The sequence below is a fragment of the Manis javanica genome, chromosome 13 (genome assembly GCF_040802235.1).
Source record: "Manis javanica isolate MJ-LG chromosome 13, MJ_LKY, whole genome shotgun sequence".
NCBI lineage: Eukaryota > Metazoa > Chordata > Mammalia > Pholidota > Manidae > Manis > Manis javanica.
The window spans coordinates 74,295,255-74,319,428 of record NC_133168.1 but is presented as its reverse complement, the minus strand read 5'-3'; the positions used below and the strand labels follow the sequence as shown (position 1 = coordinate 74,319,428).

General features: G+C 43.9%; 1 protein-coding gene and 1 non-coding gene across 7 annotated transcripts in view; both read right to left on the bottom strand.

Moving 5' to 3' along the window:
* MAP3K4 (mitogen-activated protein kinase kinase kinase 4) overlaps positions 1-22,433 on the bottom strand; it is a 106,913-nt gene extending 84,480 nt beyond the window's left edge. For 5 of the 6 annotated variants that reach the window (XM_037023891.2, XM_037023900.2, XM_037023895.2 and 2 more), the window contains exon 1: positions 22,161-22,433. In XM_037023891.2, coding sequence (XP_036879786.2) covers positions 22,161-22,288 — 128 coding nt within the window. In that variant the 5' untranslated portion in view covers positions 22,289-22,433. Of the gene's footprint in view, positions 1-21,646; positions 21,833-22,160 lie in introns of all 6 variants that reach the window. The other variant, XM_073219861.1, reaches the window with a different exon arrangement.
* LOC118974054 (small nucleolar RNA SNORA18) lies at positions 4,151-4,278 on the bottom strand. The gene has a single exon (XR_005063640.1). It is a non-coding gene; the product is annotated as a small nucleolar RNA SNORA18 (small nucleolar RNA).
* Positions 22,434-24,174: the final 1,741 nt, after the last annotated feature.

Sequence of the window (24,174 nt, the reverse complement as noted above, 5' to 3'; positions counted from 1 at the left end):
TGGCATGCAGGCAGATGACAGATGTAAATTTATGACTATTTCTGAACCAGACTATGAATTACAACGTTGCCATTACCTTATCTCTTCTCCTTAATTAGATTATAAATTCCTTGATGGCAAGGCATGTTCTCTATTATCCTTATATATAAAAAAAGTATTACCTGCCTGGGGGAGCATAGGAATACTCACAAAGTGTCTTTGAAATGACTCCAACAGAAAACAGAGAAAAGGGCAGATGAATGAAGGATCTCCAACTGGGAAAGGTCCCTGAACCTAACAGAGGCCCACAGAGGACCTGGTCACTTAGGAGAGCCTATGTCTATTCTGTCCACCACTGGAGCCCCACGTCCTTGGCTAGCACTGCCTGACACATGGTAGGCACTCAATTTGTGAGTCTGCAAGGGAAATAAACAGGACAGGAAACTCTAATGGGTAAGATGGGAGGAAGCAGCGACTACTATTTGCTACTAGTCACTACAGGAAAGGTTTGAGTTTTTAAATTTCATTCACACAATTAGGCTAATGACCCTCCCTTTTTAGAAATCATTCCTTAATACACACATACTCCTTTTGGTATTCTGTTAACACCTAGATAGTCAAAGATTCAAGTAAAATTCTAAGGGCTTCTTTTACAAAATAAAAGCTCAGTTCTGGAGTTGAAACTTCATGGCAAATGTCTCTGATGTTTCCAGAAGTATTCTTACTTCCCTGACTTATTTCTGACTTCTTCAAATAAATGAGTGTAATCAAGTACTTATTTTCTAAATCATTTATTTCAGATCAAGGCATATATCCAAAATTAAGTATGATGGGGCTTGGGAGCTGAAAGCAACCAATACAGGACTGCCACCATTTTATTTTGCCAAGCAAAGATATAGAAAATATACAAAACTGACTGCCACCATAATCTCCAAAAACATACAATTTAACTAAGTTTTAACTTTATAGAAAAAAACTCACCACACTAATTTATCAATTAACTGTAGGCTGATAACTTCACGGTTGTTTGGGAACCTCTCATTAAAAGAGTCAATTTGATTTATGCTGCCAAAGAAACTTTCCTTAAAAGCACTTAACTTTAAAATTCTTCCCACAGCTTTCCCTCCAGGGGAAAGGACATCAGGACAGCAGGAGGGAGTGTGAGAAAAGGAACGGGTTTCTACCCACCTGCTCCCTCGTTGTCATCTCTAACTCCTGCTGCCCTTGCTCTCATGCTTCTCTCCGGTGTTCTCTTCATTTATCCACTCTCCCTACAAGCACTTGCAGAATCACACACCAATGAAGTGCCTAAGCAACAGTGTCAACAGTTTGCGGGCTACTAGTAGTCAAGTTTTGGGGGAGTCAAAAGTAACACTGTGGGAGGGGTCAACAACCCAAATCCCCACACTGTTCAAGGGTCAACTCAGTGTGCATACTCTTTGATAGAGCAAGCACATTTCCAGGATTTTATTCTAAGAAAACAAAGATTAAGCTAAGAAGAATGCCCATACATTGATATTTGTAAAAGCAGAAGAAATGGAAACACCCTAAAAATCCAACAAAAAGCTAACCAAATTAATTAAGATCACAAATAGCTCCCTGGAATAAAAACTTAAGAAAACACTCAGTGGGAATCAGTAAGCAGTTGCTACCCAACAGAAGTCCCTACTGGTAGACTGAGATTATGCCAAATATTAATGTAATAAAAAAATCACTACAACCTGCTTTCTTTCTACCCTATCCCATTTTCTTTGTACTCCTCCTGAATTTACCAGGATCATATGAAAGCCAGCAGCCTCTGTGTGTGTTTCCTCAGTGATACCTATACTGGCAGTGCACCTTATAATCAATGGCATCTTATCTTTGATGAAATATCACTCTCTAAAAGCTCAATTCCAAGAAATTAAATGAGTATAAGACAGATACTTCATAAGAAATGAAGTTTATTCAAGAGTAAAGGCACCAAAATAAATAAGAACCAGAGCAATTTTTTAAAAAGAAACTCTGTTTATAGATTTTCAGAGTCTGTATGGATTATGTCCAGATATTTACAGCTAAACAAATAACCTCAAACTATTTACTAAAATGAAGATACTCAATTTTATAAAGGACACACATTACTTGAGAAAACTATTGAATTTTACCTGAACACTATGTTTCTGGAAAAGAGCAATGAGTAGAAATCCCCCCAACTTTTTGTGTTCCAAGAAATTGTTAACCCTAAGGCCACCATGTCCTTGTATATTATGAGATAAAACCATCTCTATCTTCTTCCATGATTCCCATGTTTCATAAAACAAGTTTTCTCTCTCCTCTTTGAGATATTCTCCATTAATGGATATTTTCCACACTGCAATAGCCTGAATATTACATCCTTGATTATTTAAGAAAATGGAAGTTCTCATATAGGAGAGCTTCTTTACAATCATGTTACCCACTATTCTTACTTTTAAAATCTTTACTGTCACTTTGGTTAAATACATATCAAAGTATTTTTTCTTGGTAATCGATGATTCTATCTTTTTTTTTCAAGTGTAATTTAAATTATTTAATTTGAAGTCATCAAATTAACAAGACCCTTTCTGTATATTATGTGGACACTTAACTTGGTTCTTCCCTTCTGCTCTGAAATGATTTCCCTTAGAACTATAGAGACAAATATTTCTTCACCTTTGCCCCCAGCCCAACCTGGTAGTATATTAATACCCAGAGACAACAGAAAACATCAGTGGAGAATATGTAAAAGTGCTATCTTAATTAAAGGGTCCAAATCTCCTGACAACTTTTGATATTTTGCCTTCCCAAAATCAAATCCTAAATGATAGCTTTTACACCTAACACTGTCCTTGAGATTTCCCACTTTGTACAAGGAGAGATACTAGAAATAATTAGGTCTATTTGATGTGTTATATGCTTAGCATTCCTAGGTTAAATCTGCCTGAGTAAGATGTTATAAATATTTCAGAAACATTCTGCTGTATAGAAGCTCCCAGAGAACTGTTAATGCCCTCACTGTCCATGACATGCTTCTGTTATCAGAGTGCTGGAGCCATTTTCCTCAATATTCAACAACAGCACAGGGTTCTTAGGCATAGCTCAGTTATGTTTTTTATATGATCACTTGGTTGCAACTTCCTTATTTTAAAGCTATTATCCTCTAAGCCAGTGGTTCTCAACTAGAGATTCACATCACTTACCACCTATGGAGTTTCATTAATGCACACAGATGTTTATTAGCACCTATTGCGGACTTTATAGAATCTCTTTATTTGATATTTTTTACATATTCTTAGTATACTATATCAGGACTGTAATGTTATACCGGAAGATCTTTTTTCTCTATAACGATCATTAAGTTTTCCATTTTCTTAATTAAAAAACTTCTTAACAGACTTAATCATTAAACTTATAAAAATTTTGTCTATTTTACAGCATCTTACTATGTTGATGGACAGTGACTGTGAACGGGGATGTCGGGGGGACTTGGTGAAGGGGCGAGCCTAGTAAACATAATGTCCTTCATGTAATTGTAGATTAATGATACCAAAATAAAATTTAAAAAAATTTTTGTCTAAAAAATCTTTGGATTGACATTTTTTTAAGAGTAAACTTTTTTTTAATTATGTGTAACACAGGAAAAATTATTTTAAGTCAATAAATTTTTATCTAAGGAATTTCACATTGTGATTCCTTCCACTGCCAATACCCTCAGCTCCTCCCAGGTCTGAGTCATGATCTTCATGACAGTCCTTTTAAAATCAGCTTTTGTTCAGTCCACAGTTGTTATTATCATTCAGTCCAACATTCTTTTAGCTGAGCTTCTACGATCACCACTTGAATATAGACATACTTCAAAAATTCCCCATTGTATAATCTCTGGGATCCAATTTCTTCAAGCATTTACCTTTGGGCCACATTTAGGGTCAGAGTAGGATCCACCTGGTTCTCAATTTCAGATACCCTCTAACCATGGGTCAAGTTCAAATCATACTCATTCCTAAGCTGTCAAACCCTAGGAATTGTACAGATCACTAGGATATGCAAATACCTAAGATTAAAAAAATATTTTCTGTTATAGTTCAGTTATGTTTTTTATATGATCACTTAGTTGCAACTTTCTTAATTTCAAAGCTAGGATCCTCTAAGCCAGTGGTTCTCATAGGTGTAGCAGACCTGTCGTGTAGTTTCCCAAAGATCTAACACACAGTTCTGTGAGAAAAACAGACCACACAGACACTCTCTGAGGCATTTCCAATGCTGTAGGTTTAAAGAAAAAGTCCCGTTGGGCTAGACCTCAACTGGATTGACTTTTATCTTATTTTGTGTGTCACAGAAACCAGCAAATTTTCTCATCGGTTGCCTTAATCTTTAATGAATTTCATGGATCTTTCACTTTTGAAAATTATAAATTAATTTAACAGTAAAATATATAATTAGCCAGGGTCACTTTAAGTTTTCCATCACTTACAGACAGGTTTTTGTTTGACTCTGCTCCTTCCCTGGAAGCATCTGCAATCAGCTCCAGGCCAGAGGGCCAGTCTTCAACAAAAGTGGTTGTCTCAGAGCCCAAGGAAAAGGACTATGCTAGGTACTTTTGGGTACAGGTTTCTGATGGCATGTTGAAACAACACCAGTGTACTAAGTCAGGATTTCTAGCACTGAGTCAGGATTTCTAGAACTCTAGTCAAGAAGATGGATTCAGGAGACTGCTAAACTGAACATCAAGCAGAACAAGAACTACGCAGGACTGAAAGAACTGACGAAGGATAACTGTAGGCTTTGCTGGAAGACTGCTGTTGTCTTAGGTTTTATTTCCTGGCTATATTAGGAACCTTTTTCTCTTTTCTCTTAAGCTATCTATAATTTGTAACAACTTAGTAGACTGTGCTTTTGTAACTGAAATTATCCAGTGTATCTTGTCTTTTCACACTTGTGTAACACACTTCTAAAAAGAAATGTGGCAATGTGTCTCAAGAGACATAAAAAAACTGTCTTCACAATGTAGTAATCTATTTTAAGGAAATAATCTGAAAACCTGAAAAGTTTACATAAAGATTTCTATCAAGTTATTAAATGGAAACATGTATCTTATAAAATAACTCAAAAACAATTAGCTACATTATGGTGTTGGCAGCCGCGCTCAGAAAATAGCGCCCCATGCAGGGCAGCCGGAAGGCCCCGAACTTCCTAATGACAAATCATCCCACACCACTAAACTACATGCTAATTGCGCCTTGGCATAAGGACCAATGAGACCCACCAAATGGTTATGCTAATAAGGCATATGGAGCCGCACCAACCAGGTCAGAGCATGAGAACTATATAAGCAAGCCTCTCCTTCCCCTCGGGGTCCTGCCCAACTCATTTGTTTCACAAAGAGCTGAAGAATAAAGCTTTCTGCAGAAGAATCCTGCTGTTGTTGCATGCTGTTCTTGCCGGCGAGGACAGGGCACGCGACAAGTGGTGCCGAAACCCGGGAACCAGAACATCACCGGCACAGGGAGGACCCTTCAGACATCTGGAGAGGATTCAGAACTGCAGGTCAGAAGAAAGCCCGGAGGGGTAAGTTCCGAGAGGCCCCTGCTTTTTAGGATGATGGTTGATGGTTCTCTGTAAATAAGGAGGCACCATGGGGAATGCACCGTCATTAGTCACGGCGCTGCAGACAGCTCTCAAAGAGCGAAACTTGAAGGTCTCCAGCAAAGTCTTAGGATCTTTTGTGAAGGAGATAGACCGTGTGGCCCCCTGGTTCATTTGTTCAGGGTCCCTCTCAATCCCGAGCTGGGACAAACTGGGGAAAGATCTTGATAGAGAGGAGGAGGAGGGTAGCCTGAGGGGAGGCACCAGGCCCCTCTGGAAACTGATTAGAGCTTTTCTGCAAGATGAGAGATGTGAAAAGGTAATAAAAGAAGGTCAGAGAGCATTGACAGATATCCAAGAGAGCATGTCAGAAACGGAACGGGAAACAGAGAGCGCGCGCGGCCGAAAAAAGGCCACAAAAACGAAGGTAAAGAAACCTCAGAGTGAGGGAGAAAGCCCGCCTAGGGCAAAAGCGAAAGAGCCCCGAGAAGCGAGTGACAATCGCCTCGGAGAAAATAGTAAATACCCCTGGAAAGAGTTGAGGGACCTCCAACTCTCCAATAGGGAATCTGAGGAGGAATTAACGTCCGCAGAGGAAGGGGAAGAAAATAAAACCGCAGAGTGTAGAAGTAAGGGAACCAGCAAAGTTGAAAAGCGGACCAAGGAAAAAATGAAAGCAGGGTGTCCCCCGACGCCCTTTGCCCCGCCACCTTACGTGAGTGGCGCACTCTCCTTTTGCCACCCAGATACTCTTCAGGCAATTAGACAAATGTTTCCTGTATTTGAGGATAACGGTGTACGCTCTCACCAGCCCCTGAGCCATAAACAAGTTAAGGAGTTAGCAGAATCCGTTCGGGCTTATGGAGTCAGTGCTAACTATACCATAGCACAAGTTGAGAGATTAACAGAGACAGCCATGACACCCGCAGACTGGCAATATGTAACTAAGGCATGCCTTTCTAGTATGGGGCAATACATAGAATGGAAGGCATTGTGGCATGATATCAGCATGACCCAGGCACGCGCAAACGCGGCCGAAGGACAGCCTGCATGGTCATATGATATGCTGACCGGCCAAGGACAGTGGGTAGCCGACCAGACCGCCTTCCCCTTACAGGTATATGCACAAATAAACACGTGCGCCGCCAAGGCATGGAAAGCCCTCACCAACAAAGGAGAAGTATCAGGCAATTTGACAAAAATTATTCAGGGGCTGAGCGAGCCATTTTCTGACTTTGTCGCTCGTATGATAGAGGCCGCAGGCAGAATATTTGGAGATCAGGAACAAGCAATGCCCCTAGTGGAGCAATTAGTGTTTGAACAATGTACCAAGGAATGCAGACAGGCGATAACACCCTGGAAACAAAAAGGGATACATGCCTGGTTGAAAGCCTGTAGAGAAATAGGAGGGCCACTCACCAATGCGGGCCTAGCCGCGGCCATATTACAGAGCCACAAACAAGCCAGGATCACTAACAGAAGTATCAAATGCTTTCAATGCGGGAAATTAGGACATATAAAGAGAGAGTGTAGGAGCCCAGCTTCAGAACAAACAACCCAAAAGACCCCTGAGTTGTGCCCTAAGTGTAAGAAAGGCAGGCATTGGGCTAATGAGTGCCGGTCTATTAAAGATATAGAAGGGAAACCCTTAGAGTTGCCAAAAAACGCCCAGAGGGGCCCCCGTCACCAGGGCCCGCAAATATATGGGGCAACCAGCACGCAAGTGTCATTCGGGAACAACCAGGCCCCCCAAGGAGAGCCACTTCAGGTTCCGCGGGATTGGACATCCGTGCCACCACCAGAATAGTGTTGACTCCACAGATGGGAGTTCAGCCTATCCCTTCAGACTTTAAAGGCCCCCTACCACCAAATACCATTGGGTTACTCCTAGGGCGCTCTTCTGCTGCATTGAAAGGCCTGGTAGTTCATCCCGGAGTCATAGATCAAGATTATGAAGGACAGGTAAAAATCATGTGTTCAGCTCCCAGAGGAATCTATCCTATATCCCCGGGAGACCGCATAGCCCAGCTCTTAGTTTTACCTAGTCTCCACGCCAATTATCCTGCTACCAACACGGAGAGGGGAGAAAGGGGCTTCGGCTCCTCTGACTGGGATTCAGCCTTCATAGTATTAGATTTAGCAGACAGACCAAAATTAACTCTTCAAATAGAGGGAAAGAGCTTTGAGGGAATCCTAGACACTGGAGCAGATAAAAGTATTATCTCTGCAACCTGGTGGCCCTCCAAGTGGCCTGTGACCCAATCCTCACATTCATTACAAGGTTTAGGATATGAGTCAAGCCCTTCAATTAGTGCCAAACCATTGAAATGGCGAGCCCCTGAAGGACAAGAGGGTACAGTCACCCCTTATGTACTCCCTCTACCGGTCAATTTATGGGGGAGGGATGTCATGAGAGACTTAGGCCTCAAACTCATTAATGAATACTCCACCCCCGCCCAAGGCATGATGATGGACATGGGATACATCCCTGGCAAGGGGCTGGGGAAACACCAACAGGGACACATAGAGCCCATCCTGCCCAAAGTAAAGAATGACCGTCACGGCCTGGGTTTTTCATAGGGGCCATTGAAGATGCCATGCCCATACCTTGGCTCACAGAGGAGGCCGTATGGGTTCCTCAGTGGCCCCTATCCTCTGAAAAATTAGAAGCAGCTCATTGCTTAGTGCAAGAGCAGCTCCAAGTGGGACACCTAGAACCCTCTGTGTCCCCATGGAACACACCCATATTTGTAATCAGGAAAAAGTCAGGATCATGGAGGTTGCTTCATGATCTGAGAGCAGTAAATGCTCAAATGAGAATGCTTGGACCCGTACAACGGGGACTGCCACTCCTCTCTGCCTTACCCAAAGAATGGAAAGTGCTCATAATAGATATTAAAGATTGTTTCTTTTCTATACCTCTAAGCTCCAAGGACAGGGAAAGATTTGCTTTTACTTTGCCAGCTATTAACCATGAACAACCCGATGCCAGATTTCAGTGGAAGGTCCTCCCTCAAGGAATGGCAAATAGCCCCACCATATGTCAACTGTACGTTCAGCGAGCGCTAGACCCAATTCGTAAGACCTATCCCACGCTAAAGATCATCCATTACATGGATGACATCCTTCTTTGCTCCCCACAACCAGCGGAAATAGAAGAAGCATATATAGATCTCACTAGATCCCTAGAAAATTGGAGACTGAATATAGCAAGCGAGAAGGTCCAAAAATCTAGTGTTAGCAAATTCCTAGGAGCAACCATTTACACAGATGTAATTTGCCCCCAAAAGCTTGAGATAAGACATAATCAATTGCGAAATTTGAATGACTTCCAAAAACTCCTAGGGGATATTAATTGGTTGCGCCCATACTTAAAGATACCCACCACTGAATTGACTCCACTATTTAAAACCCTAGAAGGAGACCCACAACTAACGTCACCGCGCTCCCTCACACCTGAGGCATTACAAGCCATTCGCAAAGTAGAACAGGCTTTGATGACAGCACAATTAAATAGAGTGCAATCGAATGAACCCTTTGAGTTGTGTGTCCTTCCCACCCCAGAGCTGCCAACAGCAGTCTTATGGCAGCACGGCCCACTGATCTGGATTCATCCCCAAGCCTCTCAGGCTAGGACAATAGAGTACTATCCAGCAGCCGTGGCCAAACTTGCTTTGAGAGGAGTAAAAACCTCCATGACACATTTCGGAGAGGCTCCAGCTAAAATTATAACCCCTTACAGCGTAGAACAGATACAAGTATTATGTGCTATGAACGATGATTGGGCCATACTTGCTTACAGTTTCTCAGGAACCTTTGATAATCATTTCCCTAAACATCCCCTCATCAACTTCGCCAAAAATCATCTCCTAGTATTTCCTCGGGTCACTAGCCTAACCCCGCTGCCTCATGGAAAAACAGTTTACACGGACGGGTCTAAGACAGGCACAGGTGCCTATGTCCATGATGGCAAAGTTGTGACAAAAGGCTACACGCCTGACACTCCACAAATAGTGGAATGTCGCATAGTCTTAGAGGTCCTACAAATCTTTCCTGAACCTTTAAATATTGTGTCTGACTCCTGTTATGTAGTTAATGCAGTCAAATCTCTAGAAGTGGCCGGGCTAATCAAAGCGTCCAGCCCAGTAGCCACTTTGTTCAAACAGATACAATCAGCACTACTTCATAGGCAATCTCCTTTGTATATAACTCATATCAGAGCACATTCAGGCCTTCCCGGGCCTATGACCCAAGGCAACCACCTGGCAGACCTCGCAACCAGAAATATAGCTTTTCCCCTGCTAGACCCTATCACCACAGCTTCAAAATTCCATACACAATTTCATGTCACTGCCGAAACACTGCGCAAGCGGTTTAGCATAACCAGGGCCGAAGCTAGGAACATTGTCCTTAGCTGCCAACATTGCTGCAGCTTCCTTCCCACACCTCATGTTGGGATCAACCCCAGAGGTATTAGGCCTTTACAAGTTTGGCAAATGGATGTGACGCATATTTCGTCTTTTGGGAAACTGAAATATGTACATGTATCCGTGGATACTTGTTCAGGAGTCATCTTTGCCTCCCCATTGTCAGGAGAGAAAGCTTCCCATGTCATCCAGCACTGCCTTGAAGCTTGGAGCGCATGGGGGTTACCACAGATTCTGAAAACAGACAATGGCCCAGCCTATACCTCTACAAAATTTGCTCAATTTTGTCATCACATGGGGATAAAACATATCACTGGCCTTCCCTACAACCCACAGGGTCAAGGGATTGTGGAACGCGCAAACCGCACGCTCAAATCCTATTTACTTAAACAAAAAGGGGGAATTGAAGATATACCCCCCACACCAAAAACTGCCATAGCCCTAGCACTTTTCACTATAAATTTTTTGAATCTGGATGCTCAAAGCCATACAGCAGCGGATCGCCATAATCAGTGGCCAAAAGACCCACAAGAACTAGTAAAATGGAAGGACGTGTTATCTAACCAATGGAAGGGCCCGGATCCAATCATAATCAGATCCAGGGGAGCTGTGTGTGTTTTCCCCCAGGGTGAAGAAAATCCCTTCTGGATCCCGGAGCGCCTAACGAGGAAAGTCCTAAACAAAGGAGATGACTTCGCTGTACCTCCTGACCCTGCTCCTGACACTGGAGACCCCGACTCAGGGAGTATTGAGATGGGGAATCCTGTCTGCCTTTCCTAAGCCTATGCCTGTCCGTTTCAATGCAGCCGTTTTTCCGCGCTTTTTCACTACCAATACTAGTATGAACTTGCCCTACTTAGTTAAAGACACCCTAGTAGCTCCCCTGGGAGAAAACCGATCCTTCGTAACTAATGGGTCATTATGCTTCACCACTCAGAATCTAGCTGGCTGTATCTCCCTGAAACGGAGGAAATACGGATGGTTCAGTGACATAATTCTAGAGGCCAGTAGCCTCCCCGTTATGTCAGCTAAATTTGAAGGGCCTAATAAGGAAGGGAGCCCGTCCTATAAGAACATGACTATCCACCAGATGGTTCTCTGGATCAATGGCACATTTGTACACTCTCCCAGGAACAATTCCACCGACAGGCCTCGTCAACCCAAATATGCCTCCCATTGTGTGGGCGACTATGAGGGAGAGCTGTGGCCCTGGACTGACTGTCAGTCAACTGTAGTAACGTGGGCAACTGAGAGGCAGGAGTTTACCATCTCCCCAGATATGGAGGGACGGCCAGTCAATGAGGCTTGGTGGCCAGTAAAGGTGCTCGAAGGCGAGTTTCGTCAGCAGCTGAGCATGAACCCCTTCCATAAATGGATGCTGTGTGGAGTCAATGGCTCGTGTACCGACCTCTCCCCCTTTTCCGCCCTCCAGGGTGGGGGAATCGGTGTAAAAAATATCACCTTTTGGTGCGAGAATAACCACATGCGCGCACACTGGAACATGATCATGACCCATAACAACGAGAACTACACGTGTTCAGCAAAATCAGGTCCAGAGTCACCTAATTCCCTTTTTCCACCTTCTCCAGTATGCGTATACCCCCCATTTCTGTTTATCTTATCCAATAGTAGCTTTGACTCCTGCTCCAATGAAACCTGCTTTCTGTCTCAGTGTTGGGATGCGCGTAACTTTACCAATGCTTTGGTAGTCCGCATCCCCCGTTGGGTCCCTGTTCCCGTAGACGCCCCTAACACCATGACTCTGTTTCGAGAAAGGCGCGATTTCGGTGTTACAGCCGCCATAGTGCTCCTGATCTCCGCGACCGCGGTTGCAGCCACCGCCGCTGGTATAGCTTTAGACACCTCCATCAAATCGGCTACAGAGCTCAATAACCTTGCAGCCTCAGTAGCTTCTGCCCTGGACCAACAGTCCACACTTGATGGCAAACTGAAAGGAGGAATAATGATCCTCAATCAACGCATAGATCTCGTGGAGGAACAAATGGAGGTGCTCTGGCAAATGGCCCAATTGGGATGTGAGCGGAAATATCGTGCCCTCTGCATCACTAGCATTCAATATAAAAATTTTACACGGGCAGCTAATCTGTCACGAGACCTGTCCCAGTATCTTTCAGGAAACTGGTCCCAAGACTTCGATGGGACACTAGAAGAGCTGCGGCGAGAAATTATCCACATCAACTCCACCCGTCTAGATATCTCCGTAGCGGAAGGACTCTCTTCCTGGTTCCTCAGAGCTCTCTCCCACGTCAAGGAGTGGGCGGGCATGGCTGGGATGGGCGTGTTCCTGCTTGGAGGTCTCATGCTCTTACTCTGGTTGTTATGCAGACTCCGCAACCAACATAAGCAGGACAAGGTGATCCTTGCTCAAGCCCTAATGGCGATAGACGTTGGCGCCTCTCCCCAAGTGTGGCTCAGCATGCTTAAGAAGGAAGCTCGGCTTTAGCTTGAGGTAGCTTTTGCACCCTGAGCCCATGTGGCACTGCACCAGGCCCGAGTACCTCAATGCTTAATCACAGCTTTCTTTAAGAAGCTCATGGTGCAAGAGGGTTGAGAAAAAGGGTCCAAACCCTTTGTACCAAGCGGTCCCAACGCCAGCCAGAGGATGCGAGGCAAAGCACTGCAAGAGGTCTTGGACCCCTCTGAGAGGCATGCCTGACTGCATAGGGGTAGATGCCCAGAACCCCTCTCCAAAAAGGGGGCATCAGGAAGTATGATGGAGGTCAGGCCTCTGTCTCCGCCTCTGCTGGCAAGTTCCGCCTTGAGCTTCTGTTAGACAAAAAAGGGGGAGATGTTGGCAGCTGCGCTCAGAAAATAGCGCCCCATGCAGGGCAGCCGGAAGGCCCCGAACTTCCTAATGACAAATCATCCCACACCACTAAACTACATGCTAATTGCGCCTTGGCATAAGGACCAATGAGACCCACCAAATGGTTATGCTAATAAGGCATATGGAGCCGCACCAACCAGGTCAGAGCATGAGAACTATATAAGCAAGCCTCTCCTTCCCCTCGGGGTCCTGCCCAACTCATTTGTTTCACAAAGAGCTGAAGAATAAAGCTTTCTGCAGAAGAATCCTGCTGTTGTTGCATGCTGTTCTTGCCGGCGAGGACAGGGCACGCGACATTATGGCATATACATCAAGTGGGAGACTGTCATTAAACATGGGACACTGCACATGGGACAGGACTCATATGATAGCTTCTAAAGGTAAGGTCTATGGAGAAAAAAATACATATCTCAACATGTTTCTCACACACACACACACACACACACACACAGATAAAGCCCAGGAATGAAATATGAAAAAAATACATATCTCAACATGTTTCACACACACACACACACACACAGATAAAGCCCAGGAATGAAATATGAAAAAAATACATATCTCAACATGTTTCTCACACACACACACACACACACACACAGATAAAGCCCAGGAATGAAATATGAAAAAAATACATATCTCAACATGTTTCTCACACACACACACACACACACACACACACACACACACAGCCCAGGAATGAAATATGCTAAAGTGTTAACGGTAACAATTTTCAGACGGGAAGATTCTGACCAGTTAGTTTCTTTAAACTTTTCAAATTCTTCAGATTTTTCGACAATAGACATGTGTTACTTTTACTATCTGAGAGGTTCCTAATTTAGTTTTATCAACTGAACAAGTTTCATTGGCTTTTCTGAAGCAGCAAATAGATCAATCTGGAAAATACTACTCTTAAGTATAGCCTATACCACTTAAAAAAATGAAAACAGTATTAATCTAAGTAGTAAAGACACATTAAGTTAAATAAAAAACTAAAAAGAACTTCCAAAAAAAAGAAAAGAAACTGAGCTGTGCCTACTGACCTAAACAAGTCACTCAACCAGTAATGCCACACTTCTGATTTGAGTAGGATCTATGACTCTGCAACAGCCAGTGTGAATTCCAAACACCTCTAGGAATAACATGCAAAATAAATCACAGCTGAAGCAAAAAAAGGAATTTGGAAAAGTCAGGTCCCAAAACCTTTTTCTCCTTTCTGTGATTTCTGCAGACATAGAAAAAAAAGATTCTTGGATAATGCAGACTACTGCAGCTTTTTTAGAAAATATCTAGACTCAAAATATATTTGATGGCTTTTAAAAAAAATTACTTATGATGGACTTCCCCCTTTATCACTTTAAAAGGAAGAAAAGAGATACGCAACAATGACTACTAATACTGAACACTTCACATAAAAGGCCACTATTCCATTGAATTTTAGTAACAACCTAGAAAGTAGGTGCTATTATTATTTCTGTTTTTCAAATGAGGAAAACTCAGTGGGAGAATGGTTAAATAACTTTCTCAAAATCAGACAGCTAGTAAACAAGAGGTAAGATACAAAGCCTGTCTTAACACCGAAACCTAAGCCCTAATCAATCAATATATGCATTGCTGTCCTCCGCGCACTGCCCACCGCCGTCCTCTCTCCGCGCACTGCCCACCGCCGTCCTCACTCAGCGCACTGCCCACCCCTGTCCTCTGCGCACTGCCCACCGCTGTCCTCACTTGGCGCACTGCCCACCGCCATCCTCTCTCCGCGCACTGCTCACCGCTGTCCTCACTCGGCGCACTGCCCACCGCCGTCCTCACTCGGCATACTGCCCACCGCCGTCCTCTCTCCGCGCACTGCCCACAGCTGTCCTCACTCGGCGCACTGCCCACCCCTGTCCTCTGCGCACTGCCCACCGCTGTCCTCACTTGGCGCACTGCCCACCGCCATCCTCTCTCCGCGCACTGCTCACCGCTGTCCTCACTCGGCGCACTGCCCACCGCCGTCCTCACTCGGCGCACTGCCCACCCCTGTCCTCTGCGCACTGCCCACCGTTCCACCGCTGTCCTCACTCGGTGCACTGCCCACCACTGTCCTTACTCTGCGCACTGCCCACCGCTGTGTGCACACATGGCAGGGGCAACATGCTTCTTTCCTTCCTGAGGGCCACACTATTTTTGAAAAAATTTAAATACAGATCAGTGTTTTAGAGAAAAACGAATAACTTACCTAAGGTACCCATATATTCCAACCCCAATTTTACTCTAAAATTAATCCTAAATTCTGTTACAATTCTTGTGTTCTGATAAGTAACTAAGAGAACAATCTTGAGAGACAAGGATGAGATGTATTCTTATTCTGGCCTTCGGGAAATAAGGTTATTTTCAAGGGATCCCAACCTTGCTCAGCTTCTTCAAAACTGCCAGTTAGTGGGTACTGGGCATGTTCTCCTCACTCACTCTCAAAGGACGAGCACAAGAGTGCCTTTTTCCACTTCTGACTGGTCATGTTTTGCAAAGTGAGGGTCACAACACATTTATGAGTAATAAAATCAATTTAATGGATCATAATGAACAGCTTTTTTAAGAGAACAGAACAAGAATTATCAAACTGTATTACAAGGTCAAACATTATTTCATAAATTTTTACTTCAGTTATACAGGTTATACACACTATTTCTTACCACGGGCATGGTCCCAGCAGGAGTTTCAACACCACTACCACCAAACAGAAATTACAGCCTTACTGCCTGTTTAATCTAAGATGAACACAGAAAAGAACAATGTATCTATAAAGGTTTGTGCACTGTCTCCTCATTATTCTGTGAGCTTGTTCCATGGTGGGGAAAGTATACAATGAGTTTGACAGAGATGTCAGAGGCTTTTTTGCACTGACTTTTTGTGAAACCAAATATTTCATCACTAATCTATCCTGTAGAGTCTAATTAACTCAGAAAATACAGTATTCCACAGTTGCTAAGTAACTGGTCATGTGGGCCTGTGCTGACGCTGGGCCAGGTAGTCAGATGGCTGAAGCATGCCTTCAGCTGTGGACCCTAACCTGGGAACACAGCGTGTCATAAGTAAAAAGCAAACAGCCTGGACCCAGGATGCCAAGTTTAACTTTGGGGAAGATGCAGCCTCTCTGGGCTAGTTTTCTCATCTCTAAAATGAAGAGCATGGCCCAGATGATCTCCAAATTCCCTTCTACTCTAACTTTTGTAATTCTATAAGCAATGGCTGGGAAGTTGGACTAAAGTAACGTTAAGAGCCCTACCAACTCATAAGACTTGCATTAGCAAGTGCTTAATTCCTCATCTGAATGAGAACTAACGAAACCCAAGTTATACATACATTTTTATTTTCCTAAATAAAGACTTTAGGATTGTCAATGGTATAATAAAAATAACACCTGTATTAAATTTTCTTCCAAAATACTTCCACTGAAAGGTTGACAATTTCTATTAATTTACATCTCTAAACTAGCTGTCTTCTAATAAGTCCTTCTCAGGATATTGTACAGCTAGTATCCTCAAATAACCTGCTCACATGCAAAAAGTTTCCACTGAAAACATCAAATCTGATCAGCTTTGAAGTTTAGTGTCCACTTTTCTCCACAAGTTTATTTCTTCTGAAATTATACTGAAATGAAATTCACTTATGAAGTGAAATGCTTCGGACAGAACACCTAATACATCCACAATAGCCTTCCTTCCCTGATCCTTTATGAATATTTGGCATCTGTATGATCCGTGAGACTAGTACTTCTACTGATGTCTGCAAAATATGACAAATGAATATTTGTATAGGTCAGAAATAAATTTTCCTTTTGCCTATTCTGTTAGAGAATAAATATCTAAAGGCAAATTGTACTCTACTACATGAGTCTGAGGTCTCTGTGAAACAGAAGAATGTAACTAACATACCTACTTTCCAGAGGAATAATGTTCCTTTTAATATACAGCAGTTTGGAATATGCCGCTGAAACAGGGGAAAGCATTTTAGAATAACGTACTTGTTGAGAATACAGTTACAGATTCTAAATTACAGTTCTACACATGTAAATTACCATCATAAAGCAAGCCCTTTGTCTGCTTCGTTACTGCTAATGTCGTTTCAATCTACCTACTCTCTTACCTAGGATGAACTAAATAATTAAAGAAAACCTACTCAATATAGTTGGATAGTTCATGTATTGGAAATAAATTTTTAAAAAGATTTCATTTAAAATTTGGCAGCAATATTCTCTTTAAATGGAATTTTATCAATTTCAATTCTAGCAACAATTCAAAAGAGACTTAAAATTATAAATGTACTAGTTAAGAATCTGGGCTCTATAATTAGCTTTTTATGGAAAAATAAAAACATGTAGTATGTTCATTGTAAAATATTTTAGGGAAAGTGTCATTATATAGCCTTTCAATCTTTTTTTCTATGCACATATACATCTTTTTTTTTCAATGGGATCATACCGACTCTTGGATTTTACAAAGCCCAACTCAAATAAATAATAGTTTAAAAATAGAGAATTTATTAACTATGTATCAAAACAGGAGAAAAACGGGGATGAATCTAGCATAAAAGGAAAGGACAGTGGGCAAAGTGTCTCTGCTTTTCTGTGGGGTTAACGCCATTGTCTGAGATCAACTCACTTCTCTATGAGCCTGTGACTACAGCTTCAGGGGACCAGTTCTAGGCTCAGGACTCCACAGTACATAGTTCGGGTAATACAAAGAGCATTTTTCTCCTCCAGCTTCGATTTGAAAAATCCCAGAAGAGAACCCTAAAGGCCTGGCTTGGGTCAACTGCCTACCCCGATAGCCAGGAATGTGGAACAAGAGAGCAGTTCCAGTCTGGACCACGGAGCTGGCATCAGCAGAGAGATGAGAACGGGGGAGCGGAAGGACGAAGGGAGGCCAGACATAACTAGTGCAGAAACACACATGACCTGAGAAGCCTCCTCAAGTTTTGCTTCCCATCTTCCACAAACACTGTTTCATTATCTGCTTTTCTCACTGAACACAGTGTGAGTATACAACATCAGCAATACTTAAGAATTTTTTTAGACATAGACGCTCAGGTCCCTCTTATCTAGAAGAACTTATATCATGAGCATTTTTTAATGTCTGAATATTCCTTGAAAACATGGTTTTTAATAGCCACACAGAATTCCTATGTGGTTCTGAATTTTTTTAATTTAATTTTATGACATAAATCCAGAAGAACCACATACCATCATGACCTTTTTTGAACACAATAGTCACAAGACTCAAAAAAAGCATTTTATGAAAGCACCAACCACTGGCATCTTTACCACACCTTTTTTCAGAAACTATGCCAAAGGATTCTTTGTGGGGGGTGGATTATGGGGAGGGTGGAGGCAGTTAGGTGATCCTCTGAGACTTACCACTAGTAAAAATCTCCCACTGAGGGTTTTTTAAACAAATGTCTTTAAGAGACAGGGTACAATATATCACAGAGTAAAGCAAGAAAAGCAAGGTCTGTCATAATCTAATTAAAGCAAGACTGAAGATTAAAAACAAACACACTATAACCCAACCAACCCGGGCAAGTTAGTGGTGGGGGCAGGAGGTGGGGGACAGCCTGTGGGAAGTCTAGGGAATGGAGTAAGTTTAAGCTGCAGGCCTTCCATGCTAGAAGCAGGCAGTACACCTCATAGGGATGCTGGCCAGCCTCCCTGGTCTGGTAACTTCGTCACTAAGATCATTCAGCTAATTTCTCTTGCTTATGCCATGCTCACCTGTCAATCTCTTAATTACGCTTTGGCATTCCATAGCCAAGAGGGCACACTGACCCACCAGGTGTAGACCAAGCTGAGTGGGGTGACATGCAATGCCTAGACCTTGCTTACTTTTCCTGCCAGGGGAATGCTGGCCTACCAAGATCCACAGCAGCCATCCGCCAAACTCCCTTTCTGACTTCCTCCTATTTTCTCTTTAAAGAAACTATTGCCAACGGCCTGACTAGCAAGATGAAAGTGCTTTAAAAAGAATACATCCTGCCTGGTCAAATGAGAAGGCTGAGACAACAGAATGCTATGAGTAAAAAGATAATCATGGAGGAATGAGGAATTATTAAGTAACAGGAAGTTATTAAGGCAAATGTATCCAGGAAGCAGTGAAGACCTCCTATCACCCTACTTCAGGTGGAGCTCAGAACAAGATTTACAAGACACCAAGGGAACACAAGTGAAGGAAGGAGAAGCAACTTCTAACAATAGGACAATTAAAGGAAACCACAAAATCCTTCTTAAGAGACTAGCTGTCCCCATTTCAGAACACAGGATAGTCTCTGCCATGGTTGAAGCCCTTTGTTACTGCAGCTGCAAGGTCACTGCGTCTCTGCCTAAAGCTCCCCCACCCCACCCACGGGTTCTACTGTTGTTATGGCCTCAAGCCACGCCCACCACTGAGGCTGGTCTGGCAGTCTGCAGCTGTGCCCTAAGGTGGACTTCACTAGGGACAACAGTGACATCCAATGTCAAGACTGAGAAAGTATGAAAAAGTATGAAGTCCCACTCAAAGGAGACATGCAAGTTGACAGAACGATCAACTCACCTGGGAGTGACAGGATACCCAAGTACTTCTTCAGTAGTGAAACCCATTTTTTCAAGTGAATTTATAAGGAAGTGAGTATTACAGAAAGTGAATAGTAGCTAAAGTCATTGGTTAAAAAGAAAGCTACTTTTAGGTTCATGTAACATATGGACAATAAGTGAGAGTAATGAGGCTAGTTTTAATATCACTATTTTAAAGGAAAGGTTACAGTAGATAGGAGCAGTTTTACTTCAGCCTTAATATCCAAGTTCTGTGTTTTTTTAAGTGCATATTCAAGAAATCACAAAAGTAAATTATTCCAAATTAGTTTTAAAAGCTCATTACAATCTCAGAATCATCCTACAACCCACCAAGATGCTGGAAAAAGAAATTACAAGGAATGTTTATTTCTAAGCTTAATCACTAACAGTAACAACTGATATCCCTACCATGAATGCTTTATCAAAAATAAGGACAAGCAGTATCCACAACTGACAATTAGCAGTAAAACCATAATGGAGTACTATCACCTCTCAGCCTGTTTTGTGTTTCTTGCTCATTGCGTAACTGTCGCAGCAGCATGCACCCAGCAGATGGGCCGGGCTGGCACCTGCCACGGTACTGCACTGGCAAACATGTGTGGGCTTGCACTCCACAGAGGACCTGTGCCTTAGAACAGCCTTGCTAATCAATGACACATTGACAGAAAGTGCACGAGCAAAGATGGCAGGGAGAGCTGTTCCAGTCTGTCCCCAAACCAGTTAACCTGGTAGCGCAAATCACACTACCAATCTCCAATGTGTTAGAATGTGGTATCTAGCACACGCTGAATGTGCATGTTGAGCTTCTTTAAAAAGTTAAAAATATAAACAAAAGAAATTTAAATAAACAACTGTAGAACCCCTGAAGCATCTTTTGCTAATGATCTACAGTAAGTTTGTCAGAGGTCAGCTTTGTATATCGAAGAGGCAGGTGGTGGTGACAATGAGGGCATATGACACAGAAAACAACAGCTTTGTCAAATAATCTGTTTTACAGATTTACTGTAAAATTAAGTGCAATGTTGCTAAGAAAAATATTTCAAAGCTCTTCTTGTTCTGTTCACTTAAAGTTGGATGAAGCCCATTATCCTGACCTATTTTTATTATGACAAAGACACAGAAATCTGGCTGAAAAATCAATGTTTCTTTTTATCATTGGAGGTAGAGTCGTTTTTACAGCACATTTCCATTTCTCTCTGCCCTTTTTTACTTTTACCTAATCCATTTTATCCCAAAGTGTGGTTATACAGAATTATAATCTCTGATCTGCCCATTTAGACAATGGAATCACACCCCCTCTTCATGTGTTTAAGGGCATGCAGACCTGAGTTCATTACTTGCTGTGAAACCGTGGACAATATACTTAACCACTGTGCCTTAGTTTCCCCATCTGTAAGAGACAGAATAATAGGACCAACCTCACAGAGCTGTTGTTAAGGACTAAACGGGCTAACAGAAGTAAACAGCACATTCTAAGCATTTAGTAAGCGTTCATTCAGTTTACTATTTTAAAAGCATAACGAGTCAAAATGCTGAAAGACTGAATCTACTAACAAATTTATAAACTTTCAGACAAAACTTCTAAAAATGTTAGATGTATTCAAAAGGAACAAAATGAATTCTCTTTACACCGTGTACCATTATTTAGAGAGGCTGTATCTCAACATCAAGGAAAATGAAGACTTTTTTCAGAGCTTATAAAAATAAACAGGTATGGAGCAACTGGGTCATGACAAGCAAGAATATGGGTCCTGTGTACAGTTCTAACTGCAGCTATAGAATTTGTCTGAAATTTATTTAAGCAGGAAAAATAAAGAGGACACTTAATTGCCTTATTCCTGGAAGCACAAAGCAAGACAGATTCAAGAGGAGCGGTGCACAAATTTTCATTATAAGGGACAGGGGGCAGCAGTTTGCAAGTCTACTTTCGGATGCAAAGGACAGGGGTAAGAGGAGATTTGAACATACAAACAGGCATGTAAGGAAAAAATTCCCAGTTATGGTGGGGGTTGATCCCCCAAAGAAAACGCCATCAAATTAACTGGGTCCCTAAGTAACAAAATGCAACAAATGCGTTGGGTACCAAAGTTCCATCGTAAGAGCTTCATGCGGTAGCAAACTTTTAGACAAATCAGTCCTTTACTTTATGTGCACGTGTGCGCAACAATCTGCACAACGCTACTACAGTGAGCCGGTTAAGGGCCATCGGAAAGAGAAACCAACCTGCCGCTTTGCAGAGACACAGTGTAGCTTCTCGGAGGAGGGACAGCAGGCCCAGGGATGGCGGGTAGGGGGGGTGCAGCAAAGGAGGGCAGGAGAAGAACGAGGGACAATCTGCCAGCGCGTCTCTGCTTCACGAGCGCCTACTTCTTTACAGGGGTAGGGGCGGTGGGAAGATCGCATTCTCCTCTAGTAACGATGCGAGCAGTTTAAGTGCGGCCCCTGTTTCAGAGCTCGCGCCGCAGTGGGGACCCCGCGTGCCCCACTGCGCCCCCGGCGCGGAGGGGCAGAAGCAGCAGCGCGGGCCAGCAAGCTGGGCGCGAGGGCAAGGCTCCCCCCGCAGCCCCGGCCGCCGCGCCTCGGCCCTGGGGCTGCACCGCGCCCCTCCGGCCCAGCCCGGGGCCGGGATGCCGCCTCACCGCCCGGCGGGCAGCCGGCGCCCCCACGCCCCTCGCCTCCGACCGAGGTCGGCCCAACCGAAACCCGCCTTCCGCGCCGGGCCGGCCGTGCCACTCACCTCGCCGCCCGGCGGCGCTCGGGGTCGGGCTCAGGTTCCGGCGGCGGCGGCCCCTCCATGGCGGCGGCGGGCGGGACGGCCAAGGCGGGCGGAGGAACCGGCGCGGCGGCGGGAGCGGCTTCCCTCATCCGTGCGCAGGGCCCAGCATGGCCGCGTCGGACGGTCGCCGCAGCCTGGAGCCGGGGCCCGGAGCCCCGGGGTGCGGGAGCGGCTCAGCCCCGCCTCCGCCCCTAGCCCGCCGCAGGGGCGGCTCGCGCCGCGGCCATCTTGGGAACGGCGACCGGCCAGGGCCGGGCTACGGCGGGCGGCGAGGGACAAGCCTCCGCGGGCGGCGGCAGAGACGGCGGAGGGGGCTGCCACCGACGGGCTGGGAAGGCCGGCGAGCACGGGTCCGAGGGAGCGGCCCCGGGCCGGCGGCGCAGGCGCCCCAGGTGGCGGCGGGGGAGACGCGCCGGGTCGCGGCAGTTCGCCCCGGGGTCCGGGGCCGCCGCCGCTGCCGCCGGTTTCGCTCGCGGGGGTGTGCGGTGGGCTGTGCCCGCCCCGCGGCCCGGAGGTCGGCGGGGGGCGTGCACGAAGGGCCCCGGGAGAGGCTGCGCGGCCTCGGTCCGGCGGCGGTTCACGACTTGTAAGTGCTTTGTGAACTTTAGCAAGTGGATCGCCGCCAGAGGTGATGCCATGCCCAGAAGTAGGGTTCGCTGTAAGGCACACGCGGGCGTGGACCTTTTGGGGACCTGTGCGTCCTGGGCACTTGGGCTGCATTCTGAGGCAATGCTCAGTCTTCAGCGCACACGTCAAACTCGATTTTGGGGGGCCACACACAGTCTCCGGAAATGCTAGCCATTAAAGTAGCCCTCCTATCAACAGGGCAGAAAAGCACACACTGATCTAACCTAACTAACCTCCGTATTGCAAGGACGGTTATTTCATCTTCCAGAAACTCAGGCTAGAGTGCTCCTACACAGAAGGAAAAAAGTTCTAAAGATTCTTTCCGAGTCACAGAAATGCTGCTGGAATTCCACTGCGGCATGTACTCTTAGGGAGGACTTGACGCTCCACAGTTTTAAGTTATAAATATTTATAAAAATGTCCCATGAGATGAAGTCCGGAGTTAATTAAAAAATAGCATCATTTAAAATTAAGTACATTTTTATTCATTCAAACGTGCTAGTTTTTAAAACCTCATTCAGCTGGGCTTGAATATCCACAATAAACATGTTTAATAAATGTTGGTAAGAAAACTAGGTGAACCAGAAGATTTTAAATACTCTATTTTTAGGTCAGTTGTGAAGTTAGCTACATTGCACCCAAGTACAATACATAAATGTCCGTAGTTTTAAGAATGCTTCAGTCTGTTTTTATCATGACAATCTGTATGATGTATAGGACCTGACAGTGCGGAATTGCGGAACTGACATTTTATTCATTCAACAACATTCAACAGATATTTACTCAATACATGTATGTGCCAGGAACTTACTAGATGCTGAGTGATATAGCAGTGAGCAAAACACACCAAGCCTTTCTCCTAATGCTAACATCTTAGTTAAGTAAGGGAAAGAGAGAGAAAACAGAAGAAAAACAAATAAACAAGTTAATATATAGCACACCAGCCAGTAGTCCATCACTGCTATGGAGAAAAGTCAGGGGGTTTGAGAGCAGAATGCTATTTTACCTAGACTGATCAGGATAAAGTTAAATGATATGGTCATACAAGTATTTCAAAAGAAAATTTTCTTCACTTAATTTTCTCCTCACTAATTCATGTTTAAGTATTTTTAATATTTTGTGTAAGTCATGGTTCACCAATGATACCTGAGGATTGTCTAAGCCTGGGGCCTCTCCTCAGGTCTCCATGCTTGTAAATCTGTTATATTTGATATATAGACCAGCATTTGTAAGATGTATAATTTGTTGTTTTAATTTCTGCTTGAGTACTATTTTAGCATGAACCAAATTTACCTCTAACTAATCATATAAGGCAGCTCATGTGGAAACCTCAGTTAACTAGTACTAA